Source organism: Bacillus rossius, chromosome 15 (assembly GCF_032445375.1).
Source record: "Bacillus rossius redtenbacheri isolate Brsri chromosome 15, Brsri_v3, whole genome shotgun sequence".
Lineage (NCBI taxonomy): Eukaryota > Metazoa > Arthropoda > Insecta > Phasmatodea > Bacillidae > Bacillus > Bacillus rossius.
In genome coordinates this window covers 48511805-48535480 of record NC_086342.1, presented here as the reverse complement: position 1 = coordinate 48535480, position 23676 = coordinate 48511805, and the positions used below count along the sequence as shown (strand labels likewise).

At 36.3% G+C, this 23676-nt stretch overlaps 1 protein-coding gene across 6 annotated transcripts in view; it reads right to left on the bottom strand.

The window, feature by feature from the left end:
* The window catches only part of LOC134539623 (T-complex protein 11-like protein 1), a 37894-nt gene that overhangs the window by 1810 nt on the left and 12408 nt on the right, over nucleotides 1–23676 (bottom strand). For all 6 annotated transcript variants that reach the window (XM_063381800.1, XM_063381802.1, XM_063381799.1 and 3 more), the window contains exons 5-9: nucleotides 22700–22813; nucleotides 20998–21117; nucleotides 17048–17171; nucleotides 9082–9257; nucleotides 2282–2463 (exon numbers count right to left, since the gene is read on the bottom strand). In XM_063381800.1, the coding sequence (XP_063237870.1) occupies nucleotides 2282–2463; nucleotides 9082–9257; nucleotides 17048–17171; nucleotides 20998–21117; nucleotides 22700–22813 (716 nt within the window). The remainder of the gene's footprint in view (nucleotides 1–2281; nucleotides 2464–9081; nucleotides 9258–17047; nucleotides 17172–20997; nucleotides 21118–22699; nucleotides 22814–23676) is intronic.

Genomic DNA, 23676 nt, shown 5'->3' with positions numbered 1-23676 from the left:
TTGAGTAAAAACGTGAATGTTGAAGCATCTCAAAATGGCAACCTTTTATTTCACAATTCATATTTGTACTTTGTGTACAACCGCGTGTTAATATTTACGGTAATTTATCTTCAGATTTTTAACGGAAATATTTGTACTAAAATATCACAGTTATTTTCAGAACGATTGTTTACGTTTACAAACATTTCGGATGTAATGTTTGGAAATTCACGGCTGCCAACTGTCTTTCCACAATATTTCTTTGTTGTAAAACGAACATTGCCGAACACGCACGAAGACGCCATATTAACAGGAATTTGGTACGTTGCTTCAAAAGCTATTTTAATAATCCACTCCTTATTTATGTAAAAACCTTTCATAATTATAATAGATTATTCTTTCAAATTCATAGAACAGACTCTCTCTGTCAGAGAGTAATATGGACAAATATACGCGGTCACGTAACCGAAGTTATTCTTGGCCGTATGCTTCATCATGTCAGCTAGCCACTTGTTTTGTTCCGGCAAGATGCATTCTTTGTTTGCTTTTTTTACGTTTAACACACTACAAAATAGTAATACGCCTTGTTCTGTGGTAATACGTAGCTTAAGTCAAACGGAAAGTTAATTGCTGTATTTTAAGAGTGATTAATAGCCATTGTAAAAATTTTAAATTCGTAGATACAGTAAACTGTGAAAAATGAACAATCACACATCAGTGGAATGGCGGGGAACGAGGTCTAGACAAATAAACAGCTCTGAAGATGACAATTATGCAGCTTCATTAGAGTAAACATACGAAAAAATTTATAGTGTAATACTTAAAAATGTAAATATTTTCTAATTGTTTTCTTTTGACTTTTAGGGTAGGCCATTCAAACTTATTTTAAATAAGTAATGTGATAAATATAAATTAATTGTTATACATAAATTCAAAAACGATTTATCAACACAAAATGTATGTCTAATGAATTTTCACATTAATTTCTACCAAAAATTACTTTTACATTTGTTTGGCCTCCTGAAACTGCAGGTCGCCTTATATTCGGGGTCGCCTTATATTCGGGCCAATACGGTACTAGGAATTTCAAAGGTTTTGTGATGTAAAACTCCGCGTCTGATGTGAAGCTTCACATTTGTCGCAAACTTCGAAAATTTGGAGGCTTAAGATTTGCTCATGAAAAAATATATATATATATTTTTTCGTGTTGTGCATGATTTTCTTGAATAAATTTGGTTACTTAAATATTCAAAGAAGGAACTCTTGTTTGCTTTTATTAATGTTTAATTTTTAATAATATGCACGGTTATTTTAAAATTTTATTAAATGGTGTTATATATAGGTTCAAATTGGTTATTCACTTATATCAGTTCAAACATTACAAGCATTTAATGTTGTATTTTATACTTCACTCCTGTATTTTATAAAATAAGTGTAACATAGCTTCGACAACAACAATACATATTTGCAATTAGAATCGACTTGTAGAATGTTTTAAACATCTGATTTGATATTAGCCCATCATCAGAAAGCAACCGTGTTTTATCGCATAATCGTCGCACTGTTATTTTAGAACATCAAAATTTGGAGAAAAAAATTTTTTCACATTGCATGATGTTATTAGATTCCGAGCTCTTTGTGTAGGTAGTTTTCCCGTATAAAGCAATGTATTTTAAAGTTGAAATCTAATATTCATGCCGATGTTACCTATCTAATTAACAGAAATACGAAGTTGTCTGAATGTAAATTTTCTTTTAAAGATTTTTTAAACGTTATAATCTTTATCTGTTCGTTTGCATCGCCGCAGTGTACCACTTACAAACATGTAGCCAGCGCTAGTTGGCATCATTCATGTTTGGTTATGTTGCTTCCCGTATAGAGCGCGCGCACGTAGTCGAATATCGATACAGATAGCTCATCGATTTCATACGACGTGGCGCGCTCTGTCTGGTGCCCAGTTAACTGCATTTCATAGCCCACACTTTCTCGTGGTGTGTACTATGATAGTTATGCGCTCCGACTCACGTTCGCATCACAGTTTTGGTTTTTCTTTTTTAAGATTAACAAAATGTTTTTGTTGCATGACTTATTAATTTAAATTGTTTGGCGTGATTTCGCATACATTACCTTTTAAATGAACTTAACTTTCCTTGAATAGGTTTTGTTTTTATGAATAACTAAATGCTTTTTTTCCGCATGAACGTCGCACCCATACTTATGAAACTTGATACAAGGTGCGCGACGACTATGCGATAGAGCACGGTGGTTTGGGCGCAGGCCCATTGCAGACACGGCGCCTCACCGGCCCGTGTTGGCCTCCTCCAGCAGCACGCTGACGTGTCCCCGGAGCTTCTCCTTGAAGGCCGCGCTGCCCTGCACCTGGCCCGCCAGGCTGAGCGCGGTCAGCAGCACGGCTCCCAGCACGACCATCCGCGCGTGCTGCCGGCCCAGGCTGCGGAACCTCTCCGCGTCCATCATCACCGTCTGCACAGACACCACGCCCTCCATTCACCCGAGCACGGCGACAGCCCCTTCTTACTTCTTTGTAGGGAATATTAATGTTAACTTAAATACTTCCGTTAATGTGCTAAACTCTTCTTTCAATCCAAATTTGTACGAAAATACTAAATGTCAGTATCTGAGACCATATATGTTGTGAATATCCCAAGGGCAATGTCATGATTATTAACTGCATCCTCGCGTGTGTGTGAGAGCCCTGCCCAAGAGGTCTTCCTGGAGCCGCCGTTGGTTACTACGAGAGCTGACAACGGCGGCCAAAATTCTCGTAACAACAGTGGTGCAGCTAAGGTGAATGGCGCCCCTGGCCAGACTTGAAAATGGCGCCCCCTCATGGATTAAAAGAGGGGGGGAGGGGGGGAGGGTTCAGTAACCATCACAGCGGTGGGCCCCCCCCTTGCTCTGGCGCCCCTGGCGGAGGCCATCCCTGCCACTCGCTTGCTACGCCACTGCGTAACAACGAATACTCGTAATAACCGAATACAAAAAAATTAAAGTCAAGTAGATTCTGGACCCTGCAAACAGTCTTAATTTCACACTGTAGCTTGAAAACGGTGCACTATATTGAAAAAAACATGTCCAATAAAAGTTGTAGCAAATTAAATTACGATTAGAAAATGTCTCTATGGAATTTTTTGTATGTACGACGGTTTTTGATTTAATCGCGAATCAAATGGCCTGATTAGAAGACAGGCGCCGTTCATGGTCACTGAGGGAAGGTATTTTGTTTATTCGTAACGACGGCCTTTTATTCAATGAATGTGACACTTTGCTACCGCAACGGGGGTTGAAGTGTCCGTGGAATCCTAGGGCGCCACCACATGTATAACAGGCATGTGGACCCGGCTGCTCTGATCTCAGGGCCGTGACGTAGCCCGTGTGTTTCCCCCTGTATCACTGACAGGTGCGTGAAGCTCCTTCCTCTCGCAGCGTCGCGACTCACTGACCGCTCGTCCTCGCTCGGCAGCTCTCGGGAGCGGAGCACTGACGTCACATCGGCGGGCGCAGGCCAACGCACGCGCGCACACACACACTTCGGCAGGTGGTGGTGGAAGGAGGGGGTCGCAGCGTGTAAGGGTGGAGGTGGTGGCACATCAGGCTCAGAAGGGCGCAGCCCGGGACGATGTCAACTTCAGTGCTTCAATATACTTATTTCACCAACACAGAATCATTTTTACTGATAAATGAATCTCTTTTACAATATAACAAATTATAATAAGCATTTCTAATACTACTCTAAACAATAAAAATTAAATTGGCGAGTAATTTTTGTGTCTGATAAATGAACCAATGAAGTAATGTAAAAATGATTTACTTGTAACAGTTTCAAGATCAGGCAATTTTTTAACTCAGAAATGTTGGGAGTTCCTACATATGAATGTTAGGCCCATGTCTTATTATGTAAACAATGTGTTGTGTGAATTATTTAATTTAATTTTAAGTGGTTTAATCTCAAAATGTTATTCAGCATTTATTTAAATGTAGTTCTAATGTATTTCGAAACCATATATTAGTACTGTATTTAATTTTAACAAGCAAAATTTTAACGAGCGAGGTGTCTTGATTAAAATGGTAGTCAGCAAGCACACTTACCTGACTGGAAAATGAATTATTTTGATTAAAATACTCTCTTATGGAAAATAATTATTTCGCACTTATTTACATCATATACTGACGTAATATTAATGACATAATAATGATGTTAGTCTGACATCAGTACGATTTCTCTTAAGTGGTTTTTACATACCGATGACATAGTGATCAACCTCAATTTTATTGATTAAACCAAGTGTCAAATAATAATAATATTTTTAAATGCCTAGCAATTCAGGTTCGAATCCCACTCGAATCCTTTTTTTTATTTTTTTATTTTTTTAATAAAATAACACTAATAAATAACTCAATAAAAAAGAACGCTACTATTGTTATTAAGATGATTATTTATGAAATCATAATTATTATTAAATTATAAATTATAAATATATAGTAAAATAATTCAATGTGACATAAATACAAAAAATAATAGATGAAAAATCGCAACACTCGGTATCCGAACCTAGTACCTAACGCTCGCCAGTCTAATGGGCTATCCGCAACTCTACGAAACCGAATTTACATCCAGGCATTTTAGTAAGTTCATATAAGCTAATCGTAAACCACGCCTCTACAAAGGACAATGCATTCAGTCAAACATTTAAGGGAGAAGGGATAAAAGGTCACGATCACATGTAAAATTATTACGTATGCAACTGGCAATCATATAAAATTTGGACTTAAATTAAGACAATTAAAATTCTTGATTTCTACTTTATCGGGCGAGGGTGTCAGAAGATTTCATACCAATTTTCTCAGCTCTCTATACCTTAATTTCTATAAATATCAGTATGATGTCAGCATGATATCATTTATCCTTAACATCAATTTTAGTCACAACAGATGTCAGTGGTATGTAAAAATTATGTAAAAATTCATTACCTAGCTATGACTTACCAGTGATGTCAGACCTAGGTAATGTATTCACGTGGTAAAATTAACTTCACTTACTGCTACTACAGCATGTCGGTGATGCGAACTCACAAGATTTTACCCATCCAAAAAAGAGTCCAACACGCACACGATACAGAGTATGTACAATGTATTAGACTATTACTGTATATATGCGTACACAGTACATGTACACAGGCCGCTGTGATTCGCCAGTCTGGCGCAACAGGTCACTAGCATGTCGGTGACGCGAACCCATAAGTTTTGCCCCCTCCAAAAATCTCTCAAAGTGGCTAAATAAGTTTTCACTTCAAAAACATTTTTGACTAGTGCTGTTTTTTTTTAGCGCTCTGTTTTAAAGAAACAAATTAGGGAGTTACTTCAGTGTTTGTCTAGATAGTTGGGATAAAAACATTTTTTTTTTTACTTTGCTTTAACATGGTTGCTACATAAATAGAATCTTAGAATTCCCTGATTTTTCCCTGTTTTCCAGAAATTTAAGAGAAAAATTCCCTGACTTTCTTATGAAGTACATACCATAAATATTAACGTGCATATGATTAAATGTAATATAAAAATTTCAACATGAGGTAAAATAAGGTTTTTTTTATTGTGTTATTTTGACGGCAGAATTGCGAATGTGTTTTTTCCTTCGACATGGCTGGTGAGAGCTCTTCGGCCCATATTGCTGAGTTGAATACTTTTGTAGCACAAAGTGCAGTACGCAGAATTTATGTTTTTAGCAGAGGGTTTGATATGCTGAAACTGTGACTCCTTGAGCCAATTCTCCTTAAAAGTAGTTTTATTCGACATCTCTAAGCTAAAAAAAAAAAGTACATATTAATATTTTCAGGTTAGGTTAAAAAATTATGGTTTATGAATTCTTAAAAAAATATTACTACACAATAGCAATATAACGGGCCTACTTAGAGAATTACAATAGCAGCATTACAACATGCAATACTCTTACATTCTTACAATGTTAACTAACGATTCTGGGGACAAACATGTTCAGTTATGCATATTTTTTTATACACAATGTAAGTGTCACGCAACAGAACTCACGGATTATAACGGATGAAAAAAAAAGTAATTAAAAAAAAATAGTTAGAAAAAATGCAAAAACATAACCGCACACAAAAGCCATGTGTTTTCGTATCAGCTTGGTAGTTTTCAAAATTAGAATTGGTATTGCTTCTTTATCAAAATGCACTTTATTTTCTTATGATAACATCAAAAACTAACTTCACCTGAAACAACGCCTTTAAATTCACGTAATAAGCTTTGTACTCATCTTATTCCACGTGAAAATAGCCTTCAAAAGATAACCGACGCCATGCCCGTTCACTGCATGGAACGGAACAAAACACTTAAGTCTCAAGGGCAAATTAAAAAGGATCAAAACACGAACAAATGAAGGCCGGGTTCGCTAGTGAACAAACGAGTGCCTGGATTGGCCAGAAGTTATGGTGGGTGGTTGTAACAGTCTATTGCAACGGACAATCGTAGACCAAGTAAAAAAAAAGTTGCAGTTGCCGTGTGCCTTAAGCAGCAGCCTTTTAGCGGAGTCGTTCGGTAGCGGTACAAGCGCATCAAAACAAACCTTTGTTTGAATTATAAGCAACTTTAAAATTTCCAGAATTCGTAGAATTTTCCCTGACATTTCCCGGAATTCCCTGACCATTTTAATTTCCCTGACATTTCCCGGTTTTCCCAGTTTTCTAGTCCTGTAGCAACCATGTTTAACTGTGTTTTCCAACTTGTACAGGTGATTTTCTGTTTTAATTAGCCAAAACAAATCATTTCACAGTTTTGTCACAAACTGAGATTAGGTAGTTCAGTGTTATTTCGAGATATTGCAATTCACAAATTTTCAGTGCCCTTATCTATAATATTCGGATGGTTGTTGGATGGTAATGCTATTTATAACTAATGGTTGTCTGTTGCTACTGTTATGTTTAATTTGTGGTTACACTGAGTGGATTCATTGGTTGCTGGACCAGTTAAATGCTCTATGAGACTATGACATCCTATACTCTATGACTATGACATCCTATACTGAGTAGTTAAGTCATCCCATAACCAACACATATAAACTGATTCATATACTATTCTAGCCTATGCATAACATTAAAGTTTCTATCCTCTACTCTTACCATTAACGATTTTAATAAAAAAATTTTATATAACACACCAACTGACTTTTTCAGAATTCTAGAGGTGTAAAAGCGTACCCATATGTATTCGTTACTATAACAATTAGTACTCGTTACTATCGTATCGTTACGTTACTCGTTACTTCTGACACCGCATAACATGCTATGTTATGTTGCAGCAACGAATCAAGTCGTATTGCATACGCGTACAGTATGACGTCGCATAAATAATAATAAATATAATATAAACAATTAACAATATTTGATCATTAACAGTTTTTGTTAACCAAGAAACAATTAAATCTCATTAGAGCGGCTTTATTATATTATCTCTTTTAAGATAAGAACAAAAAAAACGTGCAAATACACGATAATAAAAAACAAAAAAATACTTATTTCTAATTTGTAAAAAATACTTTCTTACGTTGTTTCTGTTCCAATCTCAAACTTTGTCTACACACACAATACCTTTAATAAACAGTAAAAAACTTGGACGACGAATTTCCAAATTATACTTTACTTAAAATAAACAAACATTGTTCTTTGTAACGTAAATTTATTGAATATGTGCGCGCATGCGTAAAACATACGAAAAATGTGAGTAACGAAATTCATTCGTGTGTAAAGTTTCGTTACTCGGTACTGGATGGTGCACCCGTTACTCAGTACCGAATATATACGGTTTGCTACAGCTCTACAGAATTCATCATTAACACTTTATTAAGTCTCAATAATTTTCAACTTCTAAAGATGAGTTCAAAAAGAATGACTAAATTTTTCTGTGTAGAAAGTAAAATACCGTATTTACCCATGTACCACCCGCACATTTTTTCTGAAAAACAACATTCAAAAGTCGGGGTGCAGGTCATACACGAAATTTGAGGTTTTGGACAACAATGAAGACTGAAAAAATTGGATTTATAGTACATTACCGAATGCTGGACGCATTTATTACAATGAAAATACAGCGAAACCCCTTATTTACGTTACCGTTATTTACTTTTTCCCGATATTTGCACCATTTTATTTCGGTCCCGTTTTAACCTCATATGATGCAATGCAATAAATTGCCATTGTTTACAACGCGCGTATAAACTGCTTCCCGCAATTTACGCGGTTTATTTTGAGATTAACGCTTTCTAATTTAAATAATCGTAATACGACGTATTCTGATGTGTTTTCAAGACTTTTTAAAAGTATTAAACTTTATCCGTAATGTGTCGGGAGTCGCTGTAATCCACCTATAAAACGTAAACAGCGCCAGTTGGCATCATTCGGTATAGAGCGCGCGCACGTAGTCGAAGATCGATAGCGATAGCTCGCAAACTTCTTGCTACGCGCTCTCTGTTTACAACCGAGTTAACTATAACTGGCAACCCGCGCCATTTTATGCGTATCAATACAACTCACGTTTTTGCTACGGGTTTTTTTTACGTTGAATAAAATGGTTTTATGGCATCACTCATTATTTTTAATTATTTGGCACTACGAGCTTTATTTTTATTTGCAGGATGTTGCAACGGACTGAACAGTTGACGATTGTGGTTATTGCATACAAACATTTTAAAATTTATTTCACCAAATTTACGTCTGTTGTTTAGCAAAATTGATCTACTATTTTGACAATGAATATTACTGGGTTTTTTTCTTAATATTTCATGCATTTGTGTTAGTAAAATTCTGTGCTGCAGTTATAAAGAGTTTTCTTTGTTGTTACAATGACAGACTCTTTTTCCCTATTTATGCAGGCACATGTAAATAGACATTACAGTGAAAAAAATTTTTTTCCAGAGAGTATGTTGAAAATTTGGGGTGCGGGTCATACATGGGGGCGGGTGGTACATGGGTAAATACGGTAAGTGATTTCTTCCACAGCCATAACACCGGCCACGTAACAATTCCGTAGCAGCAGCACACTCGGCAAAGTACAAGAACCAGCGAGCACCTCAGGGAACGGAGTGTCTTGGTCCCACTCCAGCAGCTCCAGGTAGGCTTCTGCCATGGTTCTTGTGACGAGGTTCCGGATGTTGGTCTCCCTGTCGTCGGAGGACTGCGGCACGCCCGACTCCCTCAGCCTCGCCAAGTGCTTCAGCACCCACTCACGAGTCAGTCTGAGACCGTCTGGAAACAACCACCTGATTGGTTCATGGCCCACACACGCCACAGAGACACAGTCCTTCCACCAACAAGATACACACACACAGGTATTACAAGCATTACAAGTTCCACAGAGGTGAATACTATAAAACACTTACCGAAACACAGGTGATATTTCACCAGGAATTATTTGTGACAGCTTGAAAAAAGTGTTTTTGATTGAGTTTTTCATGTCAATTGCCTGCAAATTTTTTTGGGACTTTGAAAATAGATTTTGTAGTGAATTTCGAGAAATTTATAAAACTTGTAACTAACTATGTAAACAGATCTTAAAAATTTTTATTTTAACTTACTTCTAATTGCCATATTGATTTTAAATTCGGAGCATGGTGATAAATTTGCTCGGTGGTAGGATGCTCCATTTCCCCCCCCCCCCTTTTCTTTCCCAGGAGGTTCAACTCCCAAAATTTCAAATATTTCAAAAATCAATTCCTTTTAGATTTTGATTGTTTCAGATCCAAGAGGTCGGAGCATGGTGTAAAATGTACCTGGGGATTTGACTCCCCCCCCCCCCTCTCAAGGTGTTGGTCACTTGCCCCCGATTTTTCTAAATTCAGGAAAATTTAAGTCCGCTGATTCTGACGTGCTTCCGAGATCTTCAGGCACCATCCGAATACATTGGATGAGCCCCCCAGCGGTGGAGGGGAATAAATTTCCTCTGAAATTTTCACAACTCTGAAAATTGATTTTATGTTGCATTTCGAGGAGTATTACCAAGTGAGACATTGGTGCGTTGGTTTCCCCCCCCCCCCCCCTTCACACTCAGAGGGACGGGTCCTGGCCTTTTCATCGAAATGTTTTTTTCTCTCGAAAATATTGTTAACTGGGTCAATGTTTTGGAGAAACACATCACAAAATTTATATAATAATGACTTTCAGTATTATCATAGAATAATATTGCTTTCCGTTTCCATAGAAGAATTAGTCTAAAAGTATCAGCATGCTCTTTGTAATACATACATAGTTATATATCCATGATTGTGATGACACAAACTGACCATAGAAAAGAGAGGAAGGGATAGAAAGGCCACTCTCTGAATAACAGCTAGAACGCTATTTGCAGCGCTGTTGTGGCCGTGCACAGTACTAACCGTATAAACATTGGTGGAAGAATGACCTAAGTAGCCATTTATGCTAAACCCACCTATGTCACAAACTAGCATTACTATTGAAGTTTGCAATCACATCTACAGCATTAAGAGGGTGGAGAGTTTTCAGCTTCTTGACGTTTATTCTCTGTATCCATTCATTGTATACTGTTTCTTCGTAAACTGGGAAGCTGTGTCTAACAGCAAATTTATCATCGCAACCAGGCACACAGCATTTTCGTACACGTGGCGGAATTGTATTTTACTTAATACGTAATTTTATACTCAATTTAACAATCTTACCTCAATGAAAATATGACCACAAAATAATTGAATAAATAAACGCCAGATATTTTCCAGTTTCCACCTACGAAGCAATAAGCAAGTAGCACGCAAATAACCTAAAGTCCTAAACAAAAATACGAAAGAAAAATTGCCGCCATTACAAATGAGCCTTGGCAACGAATCGTAAACAAACATTGAGCAGTGAGCACACTAGCGCTCTTACGGCCGTGCACACAAACAAAACTTTGTTCAAGCATCTCTCTTATGAGTGCACATCCCATGAAACTGACCCTGTGGTGCATTTCGAGGAGTTTATAAAAAATTTAATTAAATATAAACTAAAAAGTAAAATAAAAATCTTTAAATTTAAGTAATTTGTTCAAAAGCGAAAGAATAAACTACAATGCTGTATAATGTAATTTTTTTAATGAGCTTAAAATAAAAATCAAGTAATAAAAAAAACAAATAATGTTAATAAAAAAAGCATGGGGTAATTGATATCAGTTGTCATCAATTTTCTAACACTAATGTCTATTAGTCAGGATAGAGTCCTTAAGAAAATGAAAGAAGGAAGCAACAAACACTTCATATCAGATGTCATAAATTTTCTACCGAAAATGGCTATTCTCTAGGACCGAGCCACTATGAAAATGAAAGATGAGAGCACCACAAACTAATTTTTTTCATTAAGATTAATTGTTTTGTTTATTACTTGATTATTATTTTAAGTTCATTAAAGAAATTACGTTATACAGAGTTCTAGTTCATTCTTTAGCTTTTGAACAAATTACTTAAATTTAAAGATTATTTTTTACTTTTTAGTTCATACAACATAGAAAGTGTGTTTTTTTAGTTTTTAAAATATTAATTTCATTGAGAGGTGAGGTCATAACACATTTAAGTTAATGTCACAAAAAAAAAAGAATGTCAACGAAGAAATTCATCATGTTCTTCTATCAGAAACTATCCGTGCATTACCCTGGAACTATTCTGGGAACTATGGAGAGCATAAATAAGAATAGCTGCAGTGCAACCACAGGACATAAGTCACAACTGTCTAAAGTTAGTAGTCATCCTTAGGTACCTGTGAACAGTCAATGTGTTTTTTGAGTCGATGAAGAGATTATTTGATAAAGGTTGCATACTCTACATGTACTGTTTTTTGTGGTCCCAAGATGGCTGCCACGATGACTGTGAATTTTTTTTTCCGAGTCTTAATAAAAATAAAGTTAACACCAGTTCGGTGTCTGAGAGACATTATTTCCGTACTAATCATCTACCGTACCATTTATTTCTGAACTTATATAATTTTTAGCACCCAACACAATTCTTAAAGTGTAAATGAACTATGCATGTTCATTCCTAGACCAACAATTTGCTAGGCGGGTGGTCTGGAGTGTGGCAGCATGAAGTCTGAATTATTATTTTTGTATTTACTCGTATTTAGTTTTTTATGTATTTTTTTGTCGAGATTGAGTCACAATGATTATAGTGTAACAGTAATGCATAAGATATTTATGTTGTAATAGTTTCCTATTCCCAGTATTCCCTCATTATAAAGCTATTTCACTGCCAATTTAGTTTGTACCAGATTTACACTGTTTAAACTTTGTTTGAAAATAAATCAAAAATTAATTTATTAAATTAACAACTGCTAACTCATTCGTGAAGCGAGTTGTTTTCTTACTTTTACTACAATCTGTTTAAGATGGGGTGAGACATTTTTGGCAGGTATTCAGCGGACATTTAAACTTGGGTAGCATTAACAAAATATTATTTATACACAATTAGTAAGTCTGGTGACAATAATGGGGTGAATAATTCTAAATGATTGCTGAAAGAAGTCTCAAGTTATCGTGTAAAAACATACGTTTAAAAACATAAGTTCAATTTAAAAATAAATCTTGAATGCAGAATATTGTTTTGCATGATAAACAGTTTCCCTCAAGTAACTCAATGTCATGTCTGAACAGTTTATAAACGAATAATTAAGATTCTAAATTAAAAAAATACATTTTTTTTTTTTTAATTTTAAACATCTTTACTATGCGCCAAATTATTAAATACTAAGACTAAAAATTTCCCTATTTGAATATATATATATATATATATATATATATATATATATATATATATATATATATATATATATATATATATATATATATATTTGCTATGCAATCCTGAATAACCCTATTATTACCTAATAACGATTCAAACTAAAATTAAACGTGCTATACATTTTGGGGGAAAAAAATTATTTGCACAACTCACTCATATGAGACAAAAAAAATTTTATTTGATTGACTTTGACTATTCCTGCTGTAAAAAACCAGTAAAATGGTAATTTGGAAAGTTACTTTCAAATGGAAAATTGTAACCACAGAATCTAATAATTTAATGCATGGTTGATATTACAAAACATTTGGGGAAAAAAAAACTATAACTTGAAAACGGAGTTTTTTTTTTTTTTTTTTTAATTCTGATGGTCATTAACTGGCTAATAAACTATTCACAGATCATACAGAGAGTTCTGTGACATCCTGTAACTTTAGTTGTGTCTCAAGCTAATGTTTTTTGTTTCATCACCTACAGAACAAAAAAAAAATAGTGCGTGGCCTCCCTCCGCGCGGAAGAAGTGAAACTTCGTAATGTGGAAATGAAAATAGGAAGGGGTAGAAATTTATTTTTAGTGAAATCATATTGTATCAAATCAAACTAAAAAAACAAGTAAATTAAATAATGAATATTATTAATTAAAATAGAACAATAAAATAGAACAACCAGTACGTATTTCAGCTAATTTCACGACGCTCACACTATTCACTTCGCTGCACAGCAAGAATACCACACGCATGTTCTTGGAATATTGGACGCTACTCGTTTCTAATGCTCGCGCTGGCCTGTAACAGGTATACCACGCACATGCGTTCGAAAGCCACGCATTCACTCTCGCTCTGTCTCTTTCTATTCCCCCTCCCCAGGAGCGTTGAACGTTTAACGCAACAGTGCTTTCTCCATAATAGCGTTAAACGTTTAACGCAACCTTGTTGGAAGTCGCATTAGAAGTTTCACTTCAAAAAGTTTTATGTTTTGGTGACCCAGCAATAAAAAGATGGTAATGTTCCTCCCAACCAGAGAAACTGCTATTCTTCCCTTATACAAACATACATCTCCTCTCAAGGAGGTAGAACGCTATTAACAAAGGAAATCCTTGCACTACGACCATTTTTTTAGTCTTACTACTAAGCGTTTGTTAAAATTAAGCTGGGTTACACAAATGTGTCTTTAGAAGACATTTAAGGTGTAAGTTCATTACGAAAGAAAAATACAGCAAAGTTCTTCATACAAAATTTTAAACCTTTTAATTTTATCTGGGTGTTGCATAGTTGTATACATACATACTTAAAATATTTAACAGAATTACATTATTTGCACAACAGCTTGTATTCAAGATATTTAAAAACATACATTGTAATATGCATTGTCATATCATAATGTTTCAATTATAAAAGAACTTTGTAAGTTCATCTTCCTATTAGGTAATTAATTTGTGGTTTTAAAATTTTTTTCTATTAATTTACCAGCAGTGACAGTTGGTTAACTTACTAAATGATTCCTACATTGTTCTTATATTGTGTATGGTACTAGGGTGTGCTGATTAAACACACACTCAAGCCCTCAAAGTTGCATATATTAATTTTTCGTATTGTAGAAAAACATTTAAGTGATTATCCTATTTTCCCCCGCGAAAATTTAACTCTTCTGCTTCGACTTTAATTGGGACTATACACACACATTTATTTTGTATGTAACCAAAAATCTGAGATTATTATTTAATTTTTCTACTAATACTCTATTTTTATGTCTATAAATCAATATAATCGAATGGATCAACAAATAATTTTAAAACTTAAGATTTCATTGGTGTAAGAAAATGCATTGCCCTGATTTTTTATTTTCTTTCATTTTACAACTAATTTCTATTATGGTTCCATACACATTTCTCTATTTTATTTCTTTTCCCCCCAATTGTATTTTGGATTAATTTTCGTGGACTCCTGTGACGTGTGTAACAAAGGTTTCACGGTGCTGTTACGTCACGGTTAGCAATGAGGCCGTTGCACCAACCTGCGAGTGAGCAGCGATGCAGGTAGCAATTGTCCGTCTGCGGTAATCCGATTACCGCAATGTCTGTCTCTACCTCTCTCTCTCTCTCTCTCTTACTCTCACTCTCTCTTGCTTGCTCTCTCACTATCTCTCACTCTCTTGCACTCTCACTCTCACTTGCTCTCTCACTCTCTCTCTCTCTAGCTCTCTTGCTCTTTCTCGCTTGCTCTCTCTCTCAATGTTTTTGGCATGTTTCCAGAGCCCCGTCTTCGCGAAATAGCGTAACTAGAACACCACTGTTCTCAGAGCTTCGAGTGTTAAGTCGGGGATTCTCATGATGTGACACTTCGAGGGGCTATGCTCACAGCGAGGCTGAGAGGTATAAAAACCAGGAGATTGACCTCCTAGCGCAAGAGGGCAAGTGACTTCTAGACAAGCGACAAGCGGGCTTCGTATGCGATGGATGGAGCATCGGGACTGTGTTGTGTGAGTGGTGCGAGGCAGTGTGTTGGCACAGAGGTGCGAGGTAAGAGACCAGCAGTAGGGAGAGCTACTGTCAAGTCGAGCTACAGTGGGGAGAGTAAACTGTGGACTTATTAAAAGTGATTACTTTGTGGACACACAGTTAAATTGTTATAAATTGATTAATAGTGAAAATATTAAATGATAAATAAAACTTCAATTAACTAATTTGGCTATCATTTTGGGACCTTTTTTTTACTCCTAACAAAACTTAAAAATTTATTAAAAAAATATTCTATACTTATAAATAATTTGATACTTGATTCAAAAATTTGACTTGAATAAAAAAAACGGCATTCGCAGAAGCCTAATAGCTAATAGCTAATAGCTAGGTCAGGATTTGAACCCAAGAATATAAATTCAGTGCTAACCACTGCACTGCATGTGAAATGTATGTAATTAGTACCACAGTTTCATCAAAGATTGATATGCAATAACAATAAAACTGAAATGACTCACATAATTTTGATTAACAAAGCCACCTCCTCAAATATTTCTGATTTGGTTTGGAAGCTACAAACTGGTGAGTTCTACTAAATTTTTATCTGATAAAAGGCTTTGTTCCACTCTCTCTGCAGTACATCAGAACAAATGTGTGAACTCGTTATCAGGTCAGAAGCAGTGGTGGGTGAAATCCAAATTAAGAAAAGCTCCCATGCTTGTGTGACACGCACCAGAACTGCCCAGGCTGTAGTAAAAAACTGTACACTAAAAACTTAAGCACCCAGTTGTAAAAGATCAATTTCTAAAGATATTGTAAACAATTGAAGGTCTGTGCCTGCCAGTCACGATGTCGAAGACACATTGATTGGAAGAGTGTAGGTATGCTGTGCATTAATCCTCCCTGGCAGAAGGTCGTGGGGGAATAGAGACAAACATCATTAATATGAATCCGCTTAATACGAAATTCCTGCTTACGCGAAGTACTTTTACAGTCCCAGAAAATGAAGTATGCTTCCCTATGGCTAATTAGTACTTTTAATTCGAAATACGGTTATCATGAAATACGATGTTGTTTTGATCCCTCAAGTTGCTGTTTACGCGTATAAGTAGACGGTTAAAATGAATTTCACTACCAAAGCTCCAAATAAATAATCATGTTTTATTAACCCATTACGTATACAAACGTTTCTCCAAAGATGTATGTATGTATCCTAAAGTGCAAAATGGTTGACAAGCAAGATGAAAAGTGTAACTAAATTGGCCATATAAGTAACTAAACTAGAAAAGATGCAATTTTGATTTAATATCCCGCAATTGTCTTTATCAACAATATTAAAAAGAAAAATCACGAAAAGATTGAATCAGTTTTAAGAACTTGTGGGTTGCCAGCTATAAAAAAGAATGTGAGCTCCAAAACATGAGAAATACGTGCAACGAATTTGCAAATTTCTGGACCTATGATGCAGAAGACGGCAGATTATTTAGCATTGAGGTTAGGGATTTTGGAATTCAAGTTCAGCACAGGTTGGCTACAACGGTTTATGTAACAGAGTGTATGTAATATTCTTTATGGTTGTAATTATAAGAATTAGAAGGTAATAAATTTATTCATGTCGTAATGATTTCCCAATAGTTTGGTTAATGCAGACCTCAATATTACAAAGTGCTACAATTATTGTCCCTGCAGGTTTGTAATAATGAGGTTTGACTGTGCCATCAACTCTCGAGACAAGCACATCCTGCAGAGAGACAGAGAGAGACAGAGAGAGAGAGCACGGGACCGGGACTGCGACGGACTCGCCTTACCTGGCTGTATCTTCAGTATCTCGGCAAACTTGGCCTTCTCGTAGTCCACGCTCTTGGCTATGAGATCCGGCCGCACCACAGAGATGGCGAAGTTCGCCATGTCCATGTGCATCAGCTTCAACATCTGAAACCAAACATTCATGCAACCATAGTCCAGCAGATGCCTATTATAACATTCTTACTTACCGTGGTTTATCGCATAATCGTCGCAACATTATTTTAGGACATCAAAATTTGGAGAGAAAAAAATTTATCGAATAAATGTCACATGTTTTTAGATTCCAAGCACTTTGTGTAGGTAGTTATCCCGTATAAAATAATGTATATTGTATTTGAAATTTGAAATCTAATATTCATTCGGATGTTACCGCATACTTATTTAATTAACAGAAATGCGAAGTTGTCTGATGTGTAAATTATCTTTTAAAGACATTTTCAAACGTTATAATTTTTATCTTTTCGTCTTCGCCGCCGCTGTGTATCGCTTATAAAAATGTAGCCAGTGCTAGTTGGCATCATTCATGTTTGGTTATGTTGATTCCCGCATAGAGCGCGCGCATGTTGTCGAATATCGATACAGATAGCTCATCGATTGCATGCAACGCGTGCGCTCTGTCTGGTGCCCAGTTAACTACATTTGATAGCCCGTGCTTTCTCGTGTGTACTACGATAGTAATGCGCTCCGACTCACGTTCAAGTCACAGTTTTGGTTTTTCTATTTAAAGTTGAATAAAATGTTTTTGTTGCATGACTTAATATCAGGGTTGGCACATTTAAAACAAAATGTTTAAAACAATATGTTCAAAATTGTTTAAAACAATACACTCTGAATAAAACAAGTTTAAAACACAATGTTTAAAACATTCTGTTCTAAACATGTTTTTTTATATGTATTTTAAAAATGTTTTATTTCTTACGAAAACGAATACTGCTTATTGACATTTTCATCGCAAGCATCACTGTCTCATTGTAAGTCACCAATTGTGATAAATATCCAGACTAGGATGTGAAGTTTTGAAGTGAAACACTTTCCTCACTTAAACATAAAATACCAGCACTGCTTGGGGTCAAACCAGTCATACCTTTTAGGGTGCCAGTTCCACTAAGTTCATCTAACCTAATTAAAATTTGTTTTTGTTAGTTAAGTGCACGGAAAACAGTTACAAGTTTGGCAGCCTTCTCTTTTCCTAGCCGGTTCCTTACAGTACTATGCACAAACCCGAATGTGGAGAAAAGGCGTTCAATACCAGCTGACGAAGCTACTGCACTGTGTAACTGATTTGCCAGGTGCAGAGTTGCATGATGAGTACTTTTCTCCAAAGCCATCCACCATACTAGAGGTTTAATCTCTTTTAGTGTTACAGGACTGAATAAGTATTATCTTTGAAAGATTTGTGCAATGGGAGTGCATGACTTGATGTAAGCTTTTGGACATACGCCATTGCTAAGCACAAGTATGTCTGTAGAAGAAAACTACAAAAATCACAAATGACAAAAACACAAATAAAGCAAAAAATTGCTGTTGTCAGGATATAAACACCACACAATACTCCACAACAGGAATTTGGTCACACCTGTGTTTTCGTACCATGTGCGTCTCTGCCTGAGGACGGGAGCAGATTGCAGTTCCCGAAACGTCGCTTGTTTCTGTTTTAGAAAACTGTCATGTTTGTTTCGTCTTTTCGTTTTGTCGTGTTTTTGTCTCATTTTGACTGTTGTGCTGAATTTTTTTGGGTTCAATATTTTTGTGCTGTCATCATTTGTGGTTTTTTTTTCTGTTCTTTTTTGAAAAACTATTGTATTTGTTTCGTCTTTTCGTTTTGCTGTGTTTTTGTCTCGTTTCAACTGTTGTGCTGAATGTTTTGATTTCAGTATTTTTGTGCTGTCATCATTTGTGGGGGTTTTTTCGTTCTGTTAGTCCATTTTTCTTTGTTTCGCTGACCATATTCCTGTTGTGGAGTATTGTGGTGTTTATATCCGGACAACAGCAATTTTTTGCTTTATTTGTTTTTTTGTCATTTGTGTTTTTTGTAGTTTTCTTCTACAGACATACTTGTGCTTAGCAATGGCGTATGTCCAAAAGCTTACATAAAGTCAGGACTGAATAAGTACTCCTTGAAAGGTGAACTTTTTGCCTTGTACTTAATAATATCCGGAATGGCTACAGTCAAGGAAAACCGGGAAATGCCAGGGAATTCCATATTCAAAAATGTGTAGCAATATACCTTACACCTGATGGGACTTCTGCTGAAACCATATGTGCAAAACATATTGTAGTGGTTTTGATTAAAATTAAAAACAAAAAAAAAAGTTTAAACTTAAAAAAACTTTTTAAAACAAAAAAAAACAGTTTAAAACAATAAAAAACATGTTTTTTGATTTTTTTTAAAAAAAAACGGTTTTTTTTTCCCAACCCTGCTTAATATTTTAAATAGTTTGGCATGCTTTTGTGTACTCTACTTTTTAATGAACGTACTTTCCTTGAATAGGTTTTGTTTTTATGAATAACTTTACCTAACAAAAAATACTTTTTTTACATAATCGTCACACCCATACTTTTCAAACTTGATTTTAGTATAAAATGTGCGATGATTATGCGAGAAAACACAGTATAACATCACATTTTTTAAGCCCAAACATTTCCCGCTTAAGAACAATGTATTTGTTTCCTGTTCATAACTTTTCATGAATGGTGCATTTCCTGCTAATAATATTTGCCTTTTTGAATTCAATAAATGCAAACACAACTATTCCACCACTTATCTCATTTGTGAAGTTTAACATACGAAGCCATTTACTTTACAATTTACATATGTTCTTGTTTAAAATCACTGCTCTACCATAGAAGTAGATTGTTCAAATTCGATTGTGTGCAAAAACAAAATGTAAGTGTGCCAAAACACTAGCGCTACACGTTAGTGCTGACTAACGCAGTGTATTCAATGTCTCAAAGGTACCGTACGTCAAATTCGCTGTTGTGTGTCTGTTGGTACCCTTGTCTTGAAAAAAATAAATCCTTCCTTTCCTTGCCACTCTGGTGTGTTTTCAGTTTGCCAACTATGTATTCTGCAACGACAAAAAAAAAGCATTTTTTATCGCTGAGAGAGATGAATTATTTAATTCGTAGCTAGAAATCCCAAAAATCACATATATTTTAAGTGGCGAAGGAATTGGACATGGGCATTCCCAAAATAAACGTCATTGTCACGAATCATGAGACAGTTTTACATAAAAGTGGCAGTGTGTATTTAAAGACAATAAAATATAAGGTGAAAGCATGATGAATTTAAGAAAAACTGTTTGCTTGGTTGAGTAAATTCATATTTCAAGTGTACCCAATAGTGGTTTACTGGTTATAACATGATATTTATTCACATATCTTGATGAGTCTATTGGTAAAAGGTTCAAACAGTGACAAGTACTAAATTTATATTTCCAGCTTATAATTTTTTTTTTCCTTTTGCCTCCTTGAAAAAGTAAAAACAGGGTTCTATTGTATTACATCAAAAGATTTTAATTTTTGGTATACATCTCATAAATAGGTAGTATAATGCATTTGTGAATTTGGTGGGAAGAAAAAAAACAGTTCCGCTGATAAAACAGAAAACAAAGCAGGGACATAAAGGAAGGCTTGGGTTTTATGCTGCCATTATTCACAAAAAAAATGGCTAAGATGAGAATTCTTCAAGCTAATAATTAGCTACAAATCAATAGGCTATGACTATTTACTTATAAATAATGGGTGTTTTGCCTCAAGCATTGCCTCGTGACTTGCTACATCAGAGCAACGCCTTAAGTGAAACTTAGTTGCACCACTGAGCAGTCTTGTGATGAACCATAACATGTCTTTCATTGAGCATGAAATGTAAAAATTAATTTTAATCTAACTGAAGAACAAAAACAAACATGGTCAGTAATTGTGAAATGCTGTGTAATGTCGGGATAGTTACCTCTAATATCTCTCTGAAGACAGGAACAATCTCTTTGGTCTCGGTGAGTTCCTTGATTTTGTCGTCCCTCACGGGCGCGCACAACTTCCCCATCACCGATATCACATAATGGGCATAGTTCTGGAAAAAAACAAAAAACAAATTAATATCATACTGAACATCGCCTGATCCAAGTTTTATTCATTTTCAACTCAACGTACTTCATTAGTAGCAAAATGACAAAAAAAAAGTTTCACAAGAATACTGTATTTACTCGCATAATGTCCGCAGTAATTTGACTACATTTTTGACAAAAAAAATGGAGTGCGAACATTATGAGGTGAAGTTCGAAAAAAAAAAATTTTCCCTCAAAATTTTACATGTTTTGTGTAGAGTAAAAAAATTGTTCTCTCATAATTAGTTTACTAGCAGAGCGCTGGTGACTGGCGACCCTCTGCAGCGGACGTGAGAAATGTGACAGGTGTCGAGATAATTGGGTGCCCGCGATTAGTGGAAGACGCCACTCAATCTTTTTTTCTTCTCTCACTCGCGTGTGCGCTCTTACGTTCAGAAGCCGCAGCCAGCCTACACAAAATAACGCTTTGCGTGAAAAGATATTTTTTTAATCTTTCATTGAGATGGCCACTGACGGCACGGGGCAGATGTCTAATGTCTGCATTAGCCCTGTCCCTTGCCCACTGTGTGTATAAAAAAACCGTGCACATGTACCCCCACCACTTCTCCGCTACCTCCCCTACTTTGTGACGTAGTGTGAGTTGACGTGTACTGACTTGTGCTATATATAGCCCATCCCCTTGCAACTCGCGTCACGTCGCAGGCAACTGCGCAGTGGAGTGCGAGTTTCTGAGTCCGGACAGTTTCACCACGCTACGAACCCTCTCAGCGACCGCTCCGGAGAAATTTACAACTCAAGGTCAAAGCATTGTTGACAGCGTCGGTAATTTTCCATCCCGTTACTGTGCCTTTCAGGGGTGGCCAAGGTTGCTTTGTCTGGTGCGGACTTTATGCGGATTTTAAAAAATTTTATTTCAAGTATTTAAAAAGAAATGTGCGGACATTATGCGATGGCGGACATTATACGATTAAATACGGTAATACACTAGTACAGAAACAACAGGGCCTAAAGAACTATTGATGCTAAAACGAAAAATATCTACTCCAGCACATGGGTTAGGGTCGAGAATTTCCAAACATTGAAACGCTTAGAGGCAACTCTAGTAGTAACAAAATACTCTTGGGTCAAGAAGTTTAAGTATTGTTTGGCGGTGACAGAAAAATAAAAAAGGAGGGTTGTCTGAAAAGTCAGTTTACGGACAATAATTTTACATGATGCCATAAGAAACATTGATGAAAAATTGCATACTTTTTAATTTAAAAATATTATTTAGAGTTTCTTTATGCAAATTTTATTTAAATAATTGCTTTAAATATAATCACGAACAATTATTAAAAACGCCCGCCTCAACCTGTTTGATATTACAGAAGATTTTTCTCGCACGGTGGTTGGCCGGTTCTTGCACGCTGGGCTCAGGCGGAACGTGACGATATTTTGTGCGTGCAGCCGGTGTTCATCGATTTATAAGGTGTTATCACGTCAATAAAAGCATGTATGGTGAGGTGCAGTAAGGGGGTTGCAGCGTCTACGAGCATAAAGTCTTGTTGCGAGGTGAGGTGCAGTTCCTGGCAGACACGGCGGACTCACCGGGAAGTCGAGGATGCCCGCCTCGGCCTGCTGCCTGATGAGATCCACGTCCAGGATCTCGTTGATCTCCTGCCGCAGCTTGGTGTGCTGAGGCAGCAGCAGGCTCAGCAGGCTCTGGAACACCAGGCACAGACGCAGCTGCAGCTAGCTGCAGGCACACGGGCCCACACGGCCACCTGCGCTGGACACTTGGACAGGCACTCTGGTGGTGTTCCCACGGGCTCAACAACTACTTCCAGGACCAAACAGACTGCACTTACACAATAAGTAGGGACAAGATCATACAGTGAGTTACGACAAAACCGAAATAGCAACCAAAAAAAAAATTGGTTGTCTGTAAAGTAATAAGCAAAGAAAACCACATTAACTTTTCGTTTAAATATAATTATGGACAAGTTTTCATATAAATAAACTGTAATCAAATATCTAACATGACCTATTCTATTATTACTGCACTCGCCGACAGATGCTACTTTTTAATAATAAAAGAATAAATACTTGAAATTATACTAGTAATCAGATTTTTAAAATGCAAGAATAATTAACGTTTATTGCCGAAATTGTTGTTGTAATAACCAATGAAAACCACATTAACTTTTCACTTCACTTTATAAACAGTTGACGAAACAGTTCACGTGTAGATGTAAGTTGTGTGCTGCCGCTGTCTTTCTTCTCTTCCGACGCATAGGCCAATTGAGTGGAAGAGAGATAGATGTGGCGCAAGCGTACAGTGAGCGTAACGGGACAATGTGCATAACGGTACAATGAGCCATCCTTTTTCGTGCGTGCAGCCGACGTTCATCGATTTATTAGACGTCACGTCAATAAAATATTGTCCTGGAACGGGACATACGCCCTAGGTCAGGAAGAGACTCGGTCACACTACAGACGCCTCGGCCGTGCCTCCAGCAATTGGCTGCCTTGTGGCGAGGTGGCTATTGAGACCCCAACGAGCATCTCAACGTCTCAACCGTTGT